This window comes from Aedes aegypti, chromosome 1 (assembly GCF_002204515.2).
Source record: "Aedes aegypti strain LVP_AGWG chromosome 1, AaegL5.0 Primary Assembly, whole genome shotgun sequence".
Taxonomy (NCBI): Eukaryota; Metazoa; Arthropoda; class Insecta; order Diptera; family Culicidae; genus Aedes; species Aedes aegypti.
Genome location: NC_035107.1, coordinates 271429337 through 271444424, shown reverse-complemented (window position 1 = coordinate 271444424; position 15088 = coordinate 271429337). Strand labels below are relative to the sequence as shown.

General features: G+C 40.4%; 1 protein-coding gene across 8 annotated transcripts in view; it reads right to left on the bottom strand.

The window, feature by feature from the left end:
• Nucleotides 1-15088, bottom strand: part of LOC5576390 (sodium/calcium exchanger 1) — a 641354-nt gene that overhangs the window by 22505 nt on the left and 603761 nt on the right. For all 8 annotated transcript variants that reach the window (XM_021837816.1, XM_021837818.1, XM_021837817.1 and 5 more), the window contains 2 exons: nucleotides 10260-10359; nucleotides 8506-8622 (listed from right to left, as the gene is read on the bottom strand). In XM_021837816.1, the coding sequence (XP_021693508.1) occupies nucleotides 8506-8622; nucleotides 10260-10359 (217 nt within the window). The remainder of the gene's footprint in view (nucleotides 1-8505; nucleotides 8623-10259; nucleotides 10360-15088) is intronic.

Below are 15088 nucleotides of genomic sequence, written 5' to 3'. Positions count from 1 at the left end.
CACCATATGTGTCGAAATATCTTATATTTAGTCTTCATCTATGTGAAAAGACTACTGTTTTAATTGACGTTACATGCATCGCATCACTCGCCAAGGTGAATACAGATTTTGTAGCTTCTGAATCCTTCCCACTAACGAAAACTTCTACCCGTGACAACCGTGAATGTGCGAGGTACACTCGGTCCTTAGTAACAATGGATATCACACTAACATTCCTTCCCTTCTCCAATGACTGTCAGGACGAGGCCGACGCCATTACTGACTTTGAAATGTTTGGAATTTTCGAAATTGTACACTGAAGAAGCACTTCCCTAACTATATCTGTTGATTCCTGGTAGAATTTTGATTGGTCTGTTACATGTACATATAAGAATAAAAGTTTAATAAGTTTAGCACTCAAAAATATTGTATCGAAAATTTTCTTTAGTTACTGAACATTTTTTCCACATCAATCCAGATATGTATTATTGAAAATAATACTTTACTTACAAAAGCTTTTAATATGTCAGGGGACATAGTTAATCGACTAAGAATTGAATAAATAAAATAGGGATACGTGTTTCTACTTGTGTGGCTTTGTTTCATTTCCTTGGGCTGTAAGTCTCTCGAGTAAAGATACCTATCTATATGTTTCATATTCGCCTTAAACTTATTTAGTTTAGGTGAAAGGTTCAATTTTCAAGAAGAAATTTCGATGGATATAATGTTGACACACCTTCAACTTAAATACTTGGATTCCTCGATGATTTACTTTAGCATATGGGGTTTTTATCGTCCAATTGTCTTGGTACCAGGCTGCACTTCCGTAAGGATAATTTTGCAAAATATGGGTTCAAATAAACTTTGCCAAAGTGAACAAAAACTGCTAAGAAGAGGATAGCAGGATTGAAAATCGAGAAAACGACGAAAACTTTACCGGGAAAACTGGAACAGAATTACTTTGGAACAGTGCTGGGAATGGTAATAGTAGTAGGCTTGAATTTCGCGAAAATCACGTGGCTCTCTCACTACAGTAGTTTAAAATCGTGAATCTCGTCAAGTAGCCTATATTGGGTACATGATTTTCTCTAAATCGTTAGTGTCATTGAAGGCTTAAAATGCGGGAAATGCAGCGGGAAATAGAACATTTTTCTACAGTAATTTTGGGTTGCCCTTAGCAACGGGTGTTTTGCGATTTTCAAGGCTCTTTGCCTACTTTGGCTTTGTTTGGCTACTGTAGAATGAATTTCAGATTTTTTCCCAACCCTGCTTTGGAATGCTGTCTCAGGGGACCATCATAGTAACCATGAAACTTTGATCTTTGTATAGTTCCATGACTCGAAGTCATGGAACACCGACTCATGGGGGTTTTACTGTGATACTTAAGGAAAATTGGAGCTCGAAATTTGCATATGGAGCAGTGGGAAGAAACGCAGTAGGCCACGCTGCAAGCGGTTGTGTTATCAACTGTCTGTCACGTTTTTGCGTTCTGCGTGATGGGTTTTACGCGATTCCGCTGGTGGTTCGGTCTCGAGGCTACGCCACCCGGATTGTTTTTCTTTCCTTTGTGATAAGTGTGATTCTGATGAGAATTTACACTGCCCATAGTCTATGGGATTTCTTATACATTTGAGACTGTTATGGCAGTACAGCAGTGACATAGTTGTTACATTTCATAGTGACATTTAGTGCTTTTTCTGTTGAAAAGAATATATTTTGGATTGTGGATACCGATTCGATTATGATCGTTGTGATAGGTGTAGGAGTGATTATTTTAATCAAGAATCGACTGTCCAGTTTTACTACTTTCGTCCAAAGTGAACATCATTCTGGAAACCATCAAGAAACTTCTCAAAGACGTACATTTTGGATTCCTCCAAGAACTAATACATGAGCTATTACAATGCTTTCTACAAGAATTCCTAATTTTAGTGACTTGATTAGATAGAATGCAAATCTCATTCATTCAGCTTACCTTAGCTTAGACTGAGTACCGTTTTGTCTCAAATTCCGAGCAGACTCATAATACGAACACTTGGTTTTTGTAGGGCGATGTGGTTGAAATGTATGGCCGAAATATGTCATTAAATTACCGGGAAATGGCAGCCAATTACAACATAAATTAATCATCTCTCAATCTATTCTATACCTCTGGAGTAGTGATGACTCTCTAGTTTGTGGTCAGTAAAATCTGGGAGGGAGAAACCAATACAAAATTTCTGTACGTCATAGTGAGCCGAGATTCCGCTGTCACGAACTGTCACTGTGAGCCCAGATCTCAACATTGGACTAACATGAAAAAAGCGCGTAACTGATTAAAACACATTTTCGTATTTCTTCAAAAGTGATAAAAATCGAATGAAAATCAATTCATGCACATAACGCAAGTAATGTCACGTGAGCACCATTTAATCTGATTGAACATAAAGCATTGAAAAACGCATCGTTCTACTTTTTCCAATGAAAACGAATATTTAGTGCATAGAAAACTGTGGCCCTTTTTTCATGTTTGTCAGGAAAGATCGAAGGTGCACAACAAAAGGAAACTTGATTGTTGTTGGCAAGCTGGAGTTATCTTGCAGTTCAAAATAACGTTGTCTTTTATTTCGTGTGTAGTATCGGTGCCTCCCTCCCAGAGTAAAACTATCTCAGATAAATTTATATGCGAAATTATTCACTTGACTACGATTTATTCGCGCTGTTCGGAGTTTGAATCAAGGTGTTCGGAATATGAGACAGAATGAACACAGTTTTTGGCATTTGAATCAAAATGTTGTTCCATAATTTTATGTTAAAACTATTCTCAATAAATTCAAATGAACATTTTTATCAGCTCACCCAAAAGCTAATAGTTACATTTTGTGGAGAAATTAAAATTTTCACAATTATGAGTCAATTTATGCCCATTTATATAACATTTCTAATCACTGTTGGCCTTAAGTTGTCGGAACATGAGTCAAAATGGTATACATATCTATGGTTGCTGCTCCGTGATTTACCGAAGTCTGTGTACAAAGAATCAACTAGAATTTCGGCTGGGATTGATTATAATCTTCTGCATTTAAAGGTAATTTAATTAGGTCGCTACTCACAATTTCTTCAAGGTACTAGAAATTCCTACAACAATTCCTTCACGAATCCCGCCGGAAATTCCACCGTAAAATTTTCAGAAATCAATCCAGCATTTCAGAAAAAAAACTACATGCCACAAAAATGACCCTAATAAAATTTATTATTTCACGTACAAGATCAACATTAAAAAGGAATAATTGATTACTCAGCCTTTTTAGTCGGCAGAAAGAAATAAAGCAGAATGTTAGCATTCCGACTAGATTACATAAGCTTTTGTCAAAATATGCATAAAATTGACCGTCCTAACCAAAGTGGAATAGAATGCAAATGTGTGTGTGTGCGAAAGTGCTTCATCGTCAAATGAAAAGTCGTTTGCAAATGCGAGCGATTTCGTAAGTTTCGTCTATCTTACTTTTGATTCGTTCGTGTTGATGGAGTGTCTCAACGGTGAAATAGAAATTGCCGGTTCCGTTCGATTTGATCAAGAATAATGGGCGTTTCATTCAGAACTAGCGTGTTAAACTGCCCCTTGATTACAGTTCTGATTCCAGATTGGTCATGAATTTAAAACTGAGTCAGCGAATGCCGACGAGCCAAAATTTCATACCCAATGGAAGATGCAAGACTGTCAAACATATCCTTTTTTGTATTGGTGACTACCAAGCATTGACTAGAGTGCCATTTCCCTTCAATCTCCATTCTGTTTTGCATATTTCTATGCATGAAAATTCTCCAACTCAAGGCTTTTGCTCAGAAAAGATAATCCCTGTATCACATCGCTATCATCATCATCAGTAGGGTAGTGTGAAGACCGGACAGAGCTGCTGCCGCAGTCCCAAAAACCGAACAAAGTGGTTGTCATTCTAATCCTTCTTGTGGGATGCCTTCACCATTCCAAAGGCACGAGGAAGCATAACTAACCAACAACACTATCGGGGATGAATGACGATGAGAATGTGGAGCATGCTGCAAGAATGCAGCGTAGGAAAAAAGGTCGGATTATTTATGTGGGAACCGGAAGTGACATTTATATTTCCAACAGCCAGCCGCCTTCACAGTCGTTTGCTCGTCGTGTGGTCAGATTGTCCTGCTTTGAGGAAGGACATCGGAATATTTTTTACTGCCTTGAGGATACAAATTTGGTTTGGTATAATATACAGCATGTTTGAGATTTTGACAACTGTCTGAATGAAAATGAATTGCCAATCTGATAAACCGTTTTATGTATATAATGAAATCTAGTTTGGAAATTATTCAGACTGAGTCTTGCAGACTGCAAGTGTGAAATGAGTCGGCAACGACATACAGCCAAAGGAAAACGACCATATATTACAACCATTTGTTGACTACCCACAATATCACAGCTGCACGTAATTTTAATTACCACATGTTTTCATATTGCCTAGTCTAACAGAGAAATAATCACAAACTTGCATCGGCATTGCAAACGTCACTTACTCGGATACAATATCTGTCCGCAATTTTAGACAAGAAGACAAGAAGACAAGAAGACAAGAAGACAAGAAGACAAGAAGACAAGAAGACAAGAAGACAAGAAGACAAGAAGACAAGAAGACAAGAAGACAAGAAGACAAGAAGACAAGAAGACAAGAAGACAAGAAGACAAGAAGACAAGAAGACAAGAAGACAAGAAGACAAGAAGACAAGAAGACAAGAAGACAAGAAGACATCCCGTGAGGATTATCCACAGAATCCTTTGGGGATTCTTTACAGAATCCATTGAGGACTCTTCACAGAATTCTATGAAAATTCTTCACAGAAACCTGTGAGGATCCTTCACAGAATCCTGTGAGGATTCACCACAGAATCCTAGAAGAATTCTCCACTGAATGCTGTGAGGATTCTCTACAGAATCCTGCGAGAACTTTCCACAGCAACCTGCAAGGATTATCCACAGAATCCTGCGAGGATTTCCCCAGAATCCTGAGAGAATTTTCTCCAGAATCCTGATAGGATTCTCCCCAGAATCCGGAGAGGATTCTCATTATAATCGTGAGAGGATTCCCCACAAAATCCTTTGAAGATTCTCTCCAGAATCCTGCGAGGATTCTCCCCAGAATCCTGCGAGGATTTCACCCAGAATCTTTTGAGAATTCTTCCCCTGAATCCTGCAAGGATTCTCATAAGGATCTTGTGAGGATTCCATACAAAATCCGTGAGGATTCTCCTCAGAATTCTGTGAGGATTCTCCACAGAATCCTGTGAGGATTCTCCACAGAATCCTGTGAGGATTCTCCACAGAATCCTGTGAGGATTCTCCACAGAATCCTGTGAGGATTCTCCACAGAATCCTGTGAGGATTCTCCACAGAATCCTGTGAGGATTCTCCACAGAATCCTGTGAGGATTCTCCACAGAATCCTGTGAGGATTCTCCACAGAATCCTGTGAGGATTCTCCACAGAATCCTGTGAGGATTCTCCACAGAATCCTGTGAGGATTCTCCTCAGAATCCTGTGAGGATTCTCCTCAGATTCCTGTGAGGATTCTCCTTAGAATCCGGCGAGGATTCTCCACAGAATCCTGTGAGGATTCTCCTCAGAATCCTGTGACGATTCTCCACAGAATCATGTGACGATTCTCCCCAAAATCCTGAGAAGATTCTCCTCAGAATCCTGTGAGGATTCTCAACAGAATTCTGCAAGGATTCTCCACAGAATCCTGTGACGATTCTCCACAGAATCCTGTGACGATTCTCCACAAAATCCTGAGAAGATTCTCCACAGAATCCTGTGAGGATTCTCAACAGAATTCTGCAAGGATTCTCCACAGAATCCTGTGAAAACTCTCCACAGGATTATTTGAAGATTCTCCACAAAATCCTGTGAAGATATTCCACAGAATCTTGTGAGGATTCTCCATCGAATACTATGAATTCTCGACAGAATCCTGCGAGGATTCTCCACAGAATCCAGCGGGGATTCTCCACAGAATCCTGCGAGGATTCTCCACAAAATCCTGCGAGGATTTTCCACAGAATCCTGCGAGGATTCTCCACAGAATCCTGCGAGGCTTATCCACAGTATTTTGAGTGGATTATCCCCAGAATCCTGAGCGGACTCTCCCCTGAATCCTGTGAGAATTATCCCCAGAATACTGAGAGAATTCTCCCCAGAAACCGGAGAGGATTCTCCCCAGAATTCTAAGAGGATTTTCCTAAGAATCCTGTGATAATTCTTCCCCAGAATCCCGTGATAATTCTTCCCCAGAACCCTGCAAGGATTCTCTCCAGAATCTTGTGAGGATTCTATACAGAATCCAGCGAGGATTCTCCACAGAATCTTGTGAGGATTCTTTACAGAATTCTGTTAGAATTCTCCTCAAAATCCTGGGAGGATTCTCCACAGAATCCTCTAAAGATTATCCACAAAATCCTATGAGGATTCTCCACAGAATTCTACGATGATTCTCCACAGAATCCTGTGAGGTTTCTCCACAGAATTCTGTGAGGATTCTGCACAGAATCCAGTATGACTTTTTCACAGAATCCTGTGAGGATTTTCCACAGAGATCCTGAAGGAATTGTCCACAGAATCCCGTGAGGATTTTCCACAGAGAATTCTGTGCGGATTCTCCACAGAATCCTTGAAGGATTTTTCACAGAATCGCCGAAGGGTTCTCTACAGAATCCTCGGAGAACCCAAACAAAATCTCCGCAGAATATTTGAAAGATTCTCCATATAATATAAGGAGTATTTTCCATAGAACGTTGGAAGGATACCCAGCATGTTCGTGGTAGGCAATTATTCGAAACTCGAAATAAATACCAACTAGCATTCGCCTTCATACTTTCAATTTACATGTCACGGTTAGTTAACGTCAACCAGTGAACCGCTTCACCCACAACTGAAAACCGAAGTGTCACCCACTGTAACATGTGTCCCATATTTGGAATATCTGTCTGCCGGAAATGACATGCCAAGTGCATACCCAACCCGCACCCCCGCTCGGGATCACCATTTCCATTAGCCTTCATATCCCTCGTTGGACCCACTCTCGGAAAATATGACTTGCTCGGCCCTGCTGAGAGCGAATCTGGTTGGCAGACCCCGTTGGGAACTGAAACGCAGATAATCGCTTTTTATCTACCGAAGTGCCTCCGGGGAATTTCCCTCACGTCGATGATATTTGGCAAAAGGGAGGGCGCTCCATCCGATCAGAAATGCATAACATAATTATAACATTATTATGTCACCAATTGTAATTTATATCAACGCTCGTGCTTTTCAGTGTCTGGAAATGTCATAGCAAAATTTACAACTATTCGGTTAACTGTATCCCATTTTGTTTTAACTTTGATATAAAGGTATCAAAATTTGTAAAAATTGTGATAGAAGTTGAATAAATTTTGTTATTTTACCATCATAACAGATTATTTCGTAATAAAAAATCAATGCTTTTAAATAAATATCTCGGGCAGTAAAAGTTTTGTTAAACTCTAATACGATCGGACAGTCGGACCAACTTTATGTTGGCCACATACAAAACACACACAGCAGTCGAAATAGAGATTTATGGATACGTATTTACTTTTATTGTTGGGAAAATTTCATTGTGCTGTTTTGCACTCCCTCATACGACAAAGTGCGAAAATGCGGGAATGGCCGGGAGAAGAGGGTGGCTGAAGCCAGGAAATGGTCCCGACCATGGGTGTAGCCAGAGGACTCTCCTCTCTCCTGGCGGATAAAAAAAAAGAAGCTAACTGTTTTGCTCCAAAAAATATTCTGATATTTGATTTCTTAACACTTCAGGCGTCGCGCTGTTGTATTTTGTACAACAGTGGTGAAAAAACTTCGCTTATCGTACACAGCATCAGCGTGGTGGTTCTGACGGCGGCAAACCGCGCGACGACTGAAAGGTTAAAAAGGACGTTACTAGCAGAAACACCAAGAATTATTCAAAGTATTCGTATTCAAAGATACCTTCACGTATTTCCCAGAAATTCTTACAAGAATTATTATGGGGATTCTTCCATAAAATGGGAGCCCAGATAGCCGTAGCGGTAAATGCGCAGCTATTCAGCAAGATCAAGCTGAGGGTCATGGGTCCGACGGAATCCTGGCTACGCCCATGGTTCCAGCTATTATAACAATTTGATGATTTACGAGAGGGCAAGCTGGATTCTTTCCCTGGCACGCGTTGTTGGAGTCCCTCTTCTGCGGGAGAGTGCGACGGTGGGATTCCAGATGAACTAGCGGACATTTCTCGGTCCAGGAGATTTAGGATGACAACAATCCGACAACTCAGATGGATTACCCTAGATTCAATTGTGGGTTGGAAAGTGCTTGATTGCTATGCTACTGTCCGGAGATGGACCGGTCCATTTGGAGTGGCACAAATTGTGCAATTGTTGGGGGGTAAATTTGAAGGAGTTTTGCACCAGAATGAGGTATATTGAGTGGAAGGAAATGCAGTTCCATAGAGCGACCACTTACCTGTTGGTGGAATAAAGGCAAAGATGATCTTCCAGAACAGGGTGAGGAAATGCATGATGTAGTCGGAACAGCTCGGGGACGGTGCCTCCTCTCCTTCCATGTCGCCTTCGTCGTCCCCTGGAAAAATTCAGAAGGTAATAAGGGTTAATAGTTTTTTTTAAATATCCATTGTTGATTAGAACTATAAGTTTGATCAGAATTCTCGAATAATTCCCTTCAAAATTCTCGGAGGATTTCATTGGAAATCCTCGGAGGATTCTGTTCACGATTCTCGGAGGATTGTTTCTGAATCTTCGAAGGAATTCTTTCAGAAAACTCAGAGGAGTTCTTTTAGAATCCTCGGAAAATTCCTTTCAGTATCCTCGGAGTATTCTCATTAGAATCCTTGAAGGATTATATTCAGAATCCTCAGAGAATTCCCTTCAGAATTTTCGGAGGATTCCCTTCAGAATCATCTAGAGATGCCCTTCAGAATCTTCGGAAAATTATCTTCAGAATCTTCAGAGGATCCTCTTCAAAATCTTTAGAGAATTATCTTCAGAATCCTCGGAGGATTTCCTTCAGAATCCTCGAAGGATTCTCTTCAAAATCCTCGGAGGATTCCCTTCAGAATCATCTAGAGATGCCCTTCAGAATTCTCGGAAAATTATCTTCAGAATCTTCAGAGGATCCTCTTCAAAATCTTTAGAGAATTATCTTCAGAATCCTCGGAGGATTTCCTTCAGAATCCTCGAAAGATTCTCTTCAGAATCCTCGAAGGATTCCCTTCAGAATCCTCGGAGGATTCTCTTCAGAATTCGCGGAGGATTCTCTTTAAAATCCTCGGAGGGTTGTCTTCAGAGTCCACGGAGGATTATATCCAGAACCTCAGGAGGATTCCCTTTAGAATCCTCAAAGGATTTTCTTCAGAATCCTTAGAGGATTCTCTTCAGAGTACTGGATGGAAACTTCTCAGAATTCTCAAAGCATTAATTTCAAAACTTATGGAGAATTATCATTAAAATCCTCCTCCGATTCTCTTCAAAATCCTCTGTGGATACCCTTTAGAACCACGGAGGATTCTCTTCAGAATCCCCGGAGGATTCCTATCAGAATCCTCGGAGGATTCTCATCAGAATCCTCTGTGAATCCTCGAATGACTGTAAAGGGAATCCTCCGAGAATTCTGATGAGAATTCTCCAAGGATTCTGGTGAGAATCCTCCAAGGGTTTTGAGGGTATTCCTCCAAGGATTCTAAAGGGCTTCCTTTGAAGATTTTGAAGAGAACTTCCGAGGATACTGAAGAGAATCCTCTGAGGATTCTGAAGAAACCTCCAAAGATTCTGAAGAAAGTTTCTCTAGGATTTTGAGTCCTCCGAGAACTCTAATGAGAATTCTCCGAAGATTCTGAAGAGGATTTTGAAGAAATTCCTAATAAGATTATGTAAAGAATCCCCTTAGGATTCTGAAGAGAAATCCCTTCAAAATCCTTGGAGGATTCTCATCCTCTCATTATAATCCTCGGAGGATCCGTTTCAAAATCCTAGGATGACTCCTTTCAAAATCCTCGGAGGATTCCTGTCAGAATCACTGAATGATTCCCTTCAGGATCCTCGGAGGATTCCTTTCAGAATCATCGGAGGGTTCCCTTCAGAATCCTTGAGAGATTCTTTTCAGAATCCTCTAAGGGTTCTCTTCAGAATCCACGGTGTGTTCAGAAAGAAATTCTGAATTTGGAGGATTAAAATGAGATAATCAATGGAACAAGTACTTACCGGCACTGACGGTGATCGCTTCGATGAACTGCTCCTTCCATGATGAGGTTCCAATCAGGATGGAAGCATTTGCTCGTTGGACTAGCTTATCTACAGTGTTCTGTAAAGAGAATAGGAAAAGTACAAACACAGTTTAGTTTTTCGTCAGTCAAATATAGATGGAGCTGCTGAAAACTATAAGGGCACATCCCGAGGAGGAAAGAATAACTCGCAATAACTTATGCATACCTTATTTTGGTATCATACCAGAGTTAGGTTTTGTTCAGTTATCAATACCTCATTTCGGTATTATAATGGTATTTGAAAATATGTTTAAAAACAATTAAAAATACTTTATTTTGGTATTCGACAGATATTGAGGACTGATGGAGGTATTGAACAACTATTGAAAAATTTCAGTTCTGTATGAAAATCCATCATGTATTGTTTAGGTATTACAATACCTGAACTAATTATCAACTTGGTATTTGTAGAATATGCAGAAGGTATTATTTGAGGTATTTTACCTCTTATGCAGGTAAGTATTGGAAATTATCTGGTATGGAATACCTCAATTTGGTATTCAGTAGTTATTTTCTTCTGCTCGGGATTCCACGCACTTCTACGTCAAGATATCAACATTTCAAACTCTGGAATATCTCCAAAGCTATGTAAAGCATGAAAAACTTTATGTTTGTTTGTATAAAACTTATTTTGATAGTTGAATGTGGAGCTAATAAGATTGAGAATCGCTCCATGGGATATTTGAAATATAACACGGACGTGACCAGAATCAAAGTCAGCGTGAGTAATTAATTGGCTACAAAGATGTCTAGAGTCGGTTAGGAACAAATCAGTCGTAGATGGTTTTCTAGACGAGGAAAAACAAGTAGGGCTATCAGGGTATTATATTGAGAAATATCCTGAAGAGCACTCATCAAATAAAATTCTGCCGTTGGAATTACTTTGCGAATTATGTCATGAGTCATGTTTGGCATTAAAGTCACAAATGATAAAAAAGATTGAATTATTGCGAGTCAATTTTCGCAAGTCAGTTTGGAGCAAATAAACTTGCTGTCCAAGACATTGAAAAGGCAAATAGGCAGCTATGAATGTAAATTTACCAAGCTGTGTTTCAACTGAAACACCCAAAGTTTCAAAAAAATCGGTTTCAAATGACGAAAAAAGTTGATGTTTTACATGCACCACCCAGTCGATCATTACGATAAACAAAAAAGTTAGGATCTCTTTTGAGTTTAGATCCACGTTTGAAATACGTTTCAGTAACAACTGCTATATGCACGTGATTAGCTGTAAGAAAATTAAACAGCTCGTCCTCTTCACCATTAAAGGAACGAGCATTCCAATTTTAAATATTTTAATTATTATTTCAATCCATTAGAAAAACGTAATCCAATAACAATTTGATTAGTAAATTTTACACCAACTTGGACTGCTTCAGTCATAGTGGTGGCTTTGAACATAGCATCAATCATTAGATTCAATTGTTCGGTTTGAAAATTAAAATCAGAGGCAGACATATCACTTGAAGTGGGTATGGGTACATTATCTGATGATTTTCCGTTAGAATTTTCGGTACACGAAGAAGGAAGTAGAAGTTTCCTGTGGCGGCAGGGTTTTTTTTTCTTTTGATTAGAAACAATTAGAATGGGTACTCATAGTATGAATAGGGAAAGAGATCAAATTACCTGCTACGATATCGGCAAAGGATTTACCTTGGGTAGATACATTCGAAATTGAAAGATTCGAACGGCTACCCGACGGATTAAAATTAGTTTGTGAATGAGCATGACTATAATCCACCTGATGGGTATGATTCCTATTCAAGCGATCGTTAACTGAAAATTGAGCATTGTTCGATACTCTACCATGGGAATTCCGGAAACGACCGTTATCGTAACGGACATTACCGTTCATCTGCCTGGCACGAGCTTCGACGACTCGCCTATGCGAAGGGGAAGCCCAAAAGTTAGACTTATGGTTGCCCCCGCAATTTGCGCATACTAACTTTTTGGTATTTTCCTTCACAGGTCGGACGTTCTTAGCGTGAGAAGAACCTCCGTAAAACATGCGTTTAGCATCCATGAGGCAATGTTTTGTTCCATGATCCCACTTTTGGCACCGACGGCACTGAGTGGGGTTCTAGAAATATCCGTCAGGTTTCTGGAAATGTTCCCATGTCACACAGATATCGAACATAAGGCTTGCTTTTTCTAAATATTTAATATTATTTATCAAAGAACCTGGGCAAGAGGCTGCTTCGAGTTGATGTTCGAAAAATCTGTCCGAAGCATTGAACTGATTGCTCATTTTGATGCAATTATGGCGTAACACAGTTATGTTCCTCAGTTCCCAAACCCCACGTTCACGACCAAAAATTGATCCAGTCCTTCCTCGTCGACACCGGTGCGGACATTTTCGTGATTCCTTCCTCACCTAGAGAAAAGTTCCACCCTGTTAAATCGAGACAGCTCTTTGCTGCACATGGAATCCCAACTTATGGAACAAAACTTGCGACTTAACTTATGATAACAAATGCTGATTTGCTATGGATTGATTCGACTTACTTTGTACGAGTGTACGGGAGAAAACAAAATGTACAAATGAACTCAGAAAGAAAAGCGTTTTATGCGAGGAAACTCATCAAACTGACGTTTTTATCCACCGTGTTTTACGGTGATGTATTTTTTGTTAATAAACTAGTTATTACGTGAACTGACTTCTGGTTGTCTGGGGTTAAAGATAGCGAGGGAAAATGTATTTATTAAAAAAGGCAGTTAGATTGTTTTTAATTAGTATTGAATTTGCAGTTCTATTGGTAAAATTGTAAAAGTTGTGAAGTTGTTGTGTTTTTGGATTCTACAGCAAGTAAGCTAACTAGATAGTGTTTATTGTCGAAACTGACGAAAATTGCTGTTTGTAGAACACTCAAAAATGCATCGCAGAAAGTTGCCTGAAGTAGAGAGGATAACAAGAAAAACTATTATTGTAAGTAATTAGTAAATGAAAAGAACTGAATAAGAATTAATTTGATCAATTTGCATGTAACTACTGCGGAAATAAAAAAAAAATAAACTGTTGCGATTTGAATAGTGAAAGCGCTGCTCTGAAAATTTAGTTGCAATATGGTGGTCCGATAAAAGAACATTCTTGAAAATTAATAATGTTCCGACAAAATCCCAATCCTATAAAGTCAGGTTTCAATTGAGTGACCGTTCGGATAATTAAGAGTCACAAATGGTTTTTTTTAACCATTGTCAAAGTTGGTACCAATCGGCTGTGTCGGTGTCACAGCTGACACCAAGGACGTTTCATGGTACTGTGAAAAGTGCTAAGGAAGTAGAAGCGATAGCTCCGGTGTGTCTGAGCTGCATGAGAAGTTGAAGAAGTTCGGAAAGAGAGGATTTTGCACCAGAAGTGACTGGAGATGCAACAAAAGCTGAACGAAATACGCGAATAGCTCGATATGGAGAAACGGGAGATCGAACTGGAGTTCGAATCGGCGCAGATGGAGAAGAAGATCGCCGAAGAAGAAACCCACCAAAGGAAACTCGAGAAGACGTGGACGGAGACGGAAAATAGGCTGCAGCGGTTGAAGCTGAAGTGGGTTAAAAGTCGACGGATGGAGAAAAGGAGCAACAAGAAGTGGCGAAAAATGTTGAAGCGGGAAACTCGAAGAAGCAAGCGCAAAAGTCGATGAAGCCGGAAGAAGAATTTGAGAAGAAAAAGTCGAGGAAAATAAAGCCTGGAAAAGTGCATCCGGTTGCTGAGAGTATGCGCGATTAGAGAGCTCATAAGCTCTATGAGAAGTCCGCTACCGGTCCATAGAGTCTGCCAGAAGGGGTAGGACATTTCGCATAAAGACGTTTCGCATAAGGACGTTTCACATACAGACGTTTGGCATAATCAGAATTATATGCCTTCTTTTAAATGCTACCTGTTCTAGCATGAAACTGTTGTATGCAAAGCGTCCGTATGCGAAATGGGTCACCCCCCTGCCAGAAAGTTTCTGGATCAGGCGTAGTGGAGATTCGACGCCATTCGGACATCCCGGGGTTCCCAAGTCGGTCCAGAAGAGTCGCAGTGAGACGATGCGAAAAATAGTCGAGCAAGAGTCGGAAGGTGCAACAACAACCGTTGAAAATGAGAAAGAGTCGTCCAAGGAAGATGGAAGAAGCTACGGAGATGAAGGAGAAAGCTCCAGCGAGGACGAAGAGAGCTCCGAAGAGGAGGAAAGTCACGTCGGAAGTCAAGTGGTGAGTTCGGAGACGTCCGAAGAAGAAGAGAAGGTAGAGAACTCTGGCGTCGGAAGCTTGGAGAACTGGAGGCAGTTAGGAGCAGATTGCTTCTACCGAAATTGGTTTCGAAAATTATTGAGACGCTACGAATAATGTACAGGTGACCTGGGCGACTTCTAAGCATGTTGCTGTAGAAGGTTCGCAATGCATCACTACCAAATGAGGATCGCTGGGCGGGTTTCATCGGATTCGGGATGGTTGTCCAACAGCTAGCCGATCATCTTGAGGCTACTGAATTAACCTCTTATCTGGTGAACCCAATGCTCATACAAGAGCCAACAGAGAAGCTGCCGGCAGGAACGCAGCAAAATGGTGAACTTCCTTCCCTACGTCGTTAAGGATGTACGCGAGGTTGGGGCGTACGGAGAAGATAGGGAAAGTGAGGAGCATAACACACAGCAGCTGTTATGAACGCGCACGATGCCGCTGAAAGTAGGAGTTTGAGTCCACCAGCAAGAGAAAGGAAGCCCTGCAAGATTTGTGGAAGAGTAGATCATCGTATCCGCAACTTTGGAAAGTTTTGGAGACGGC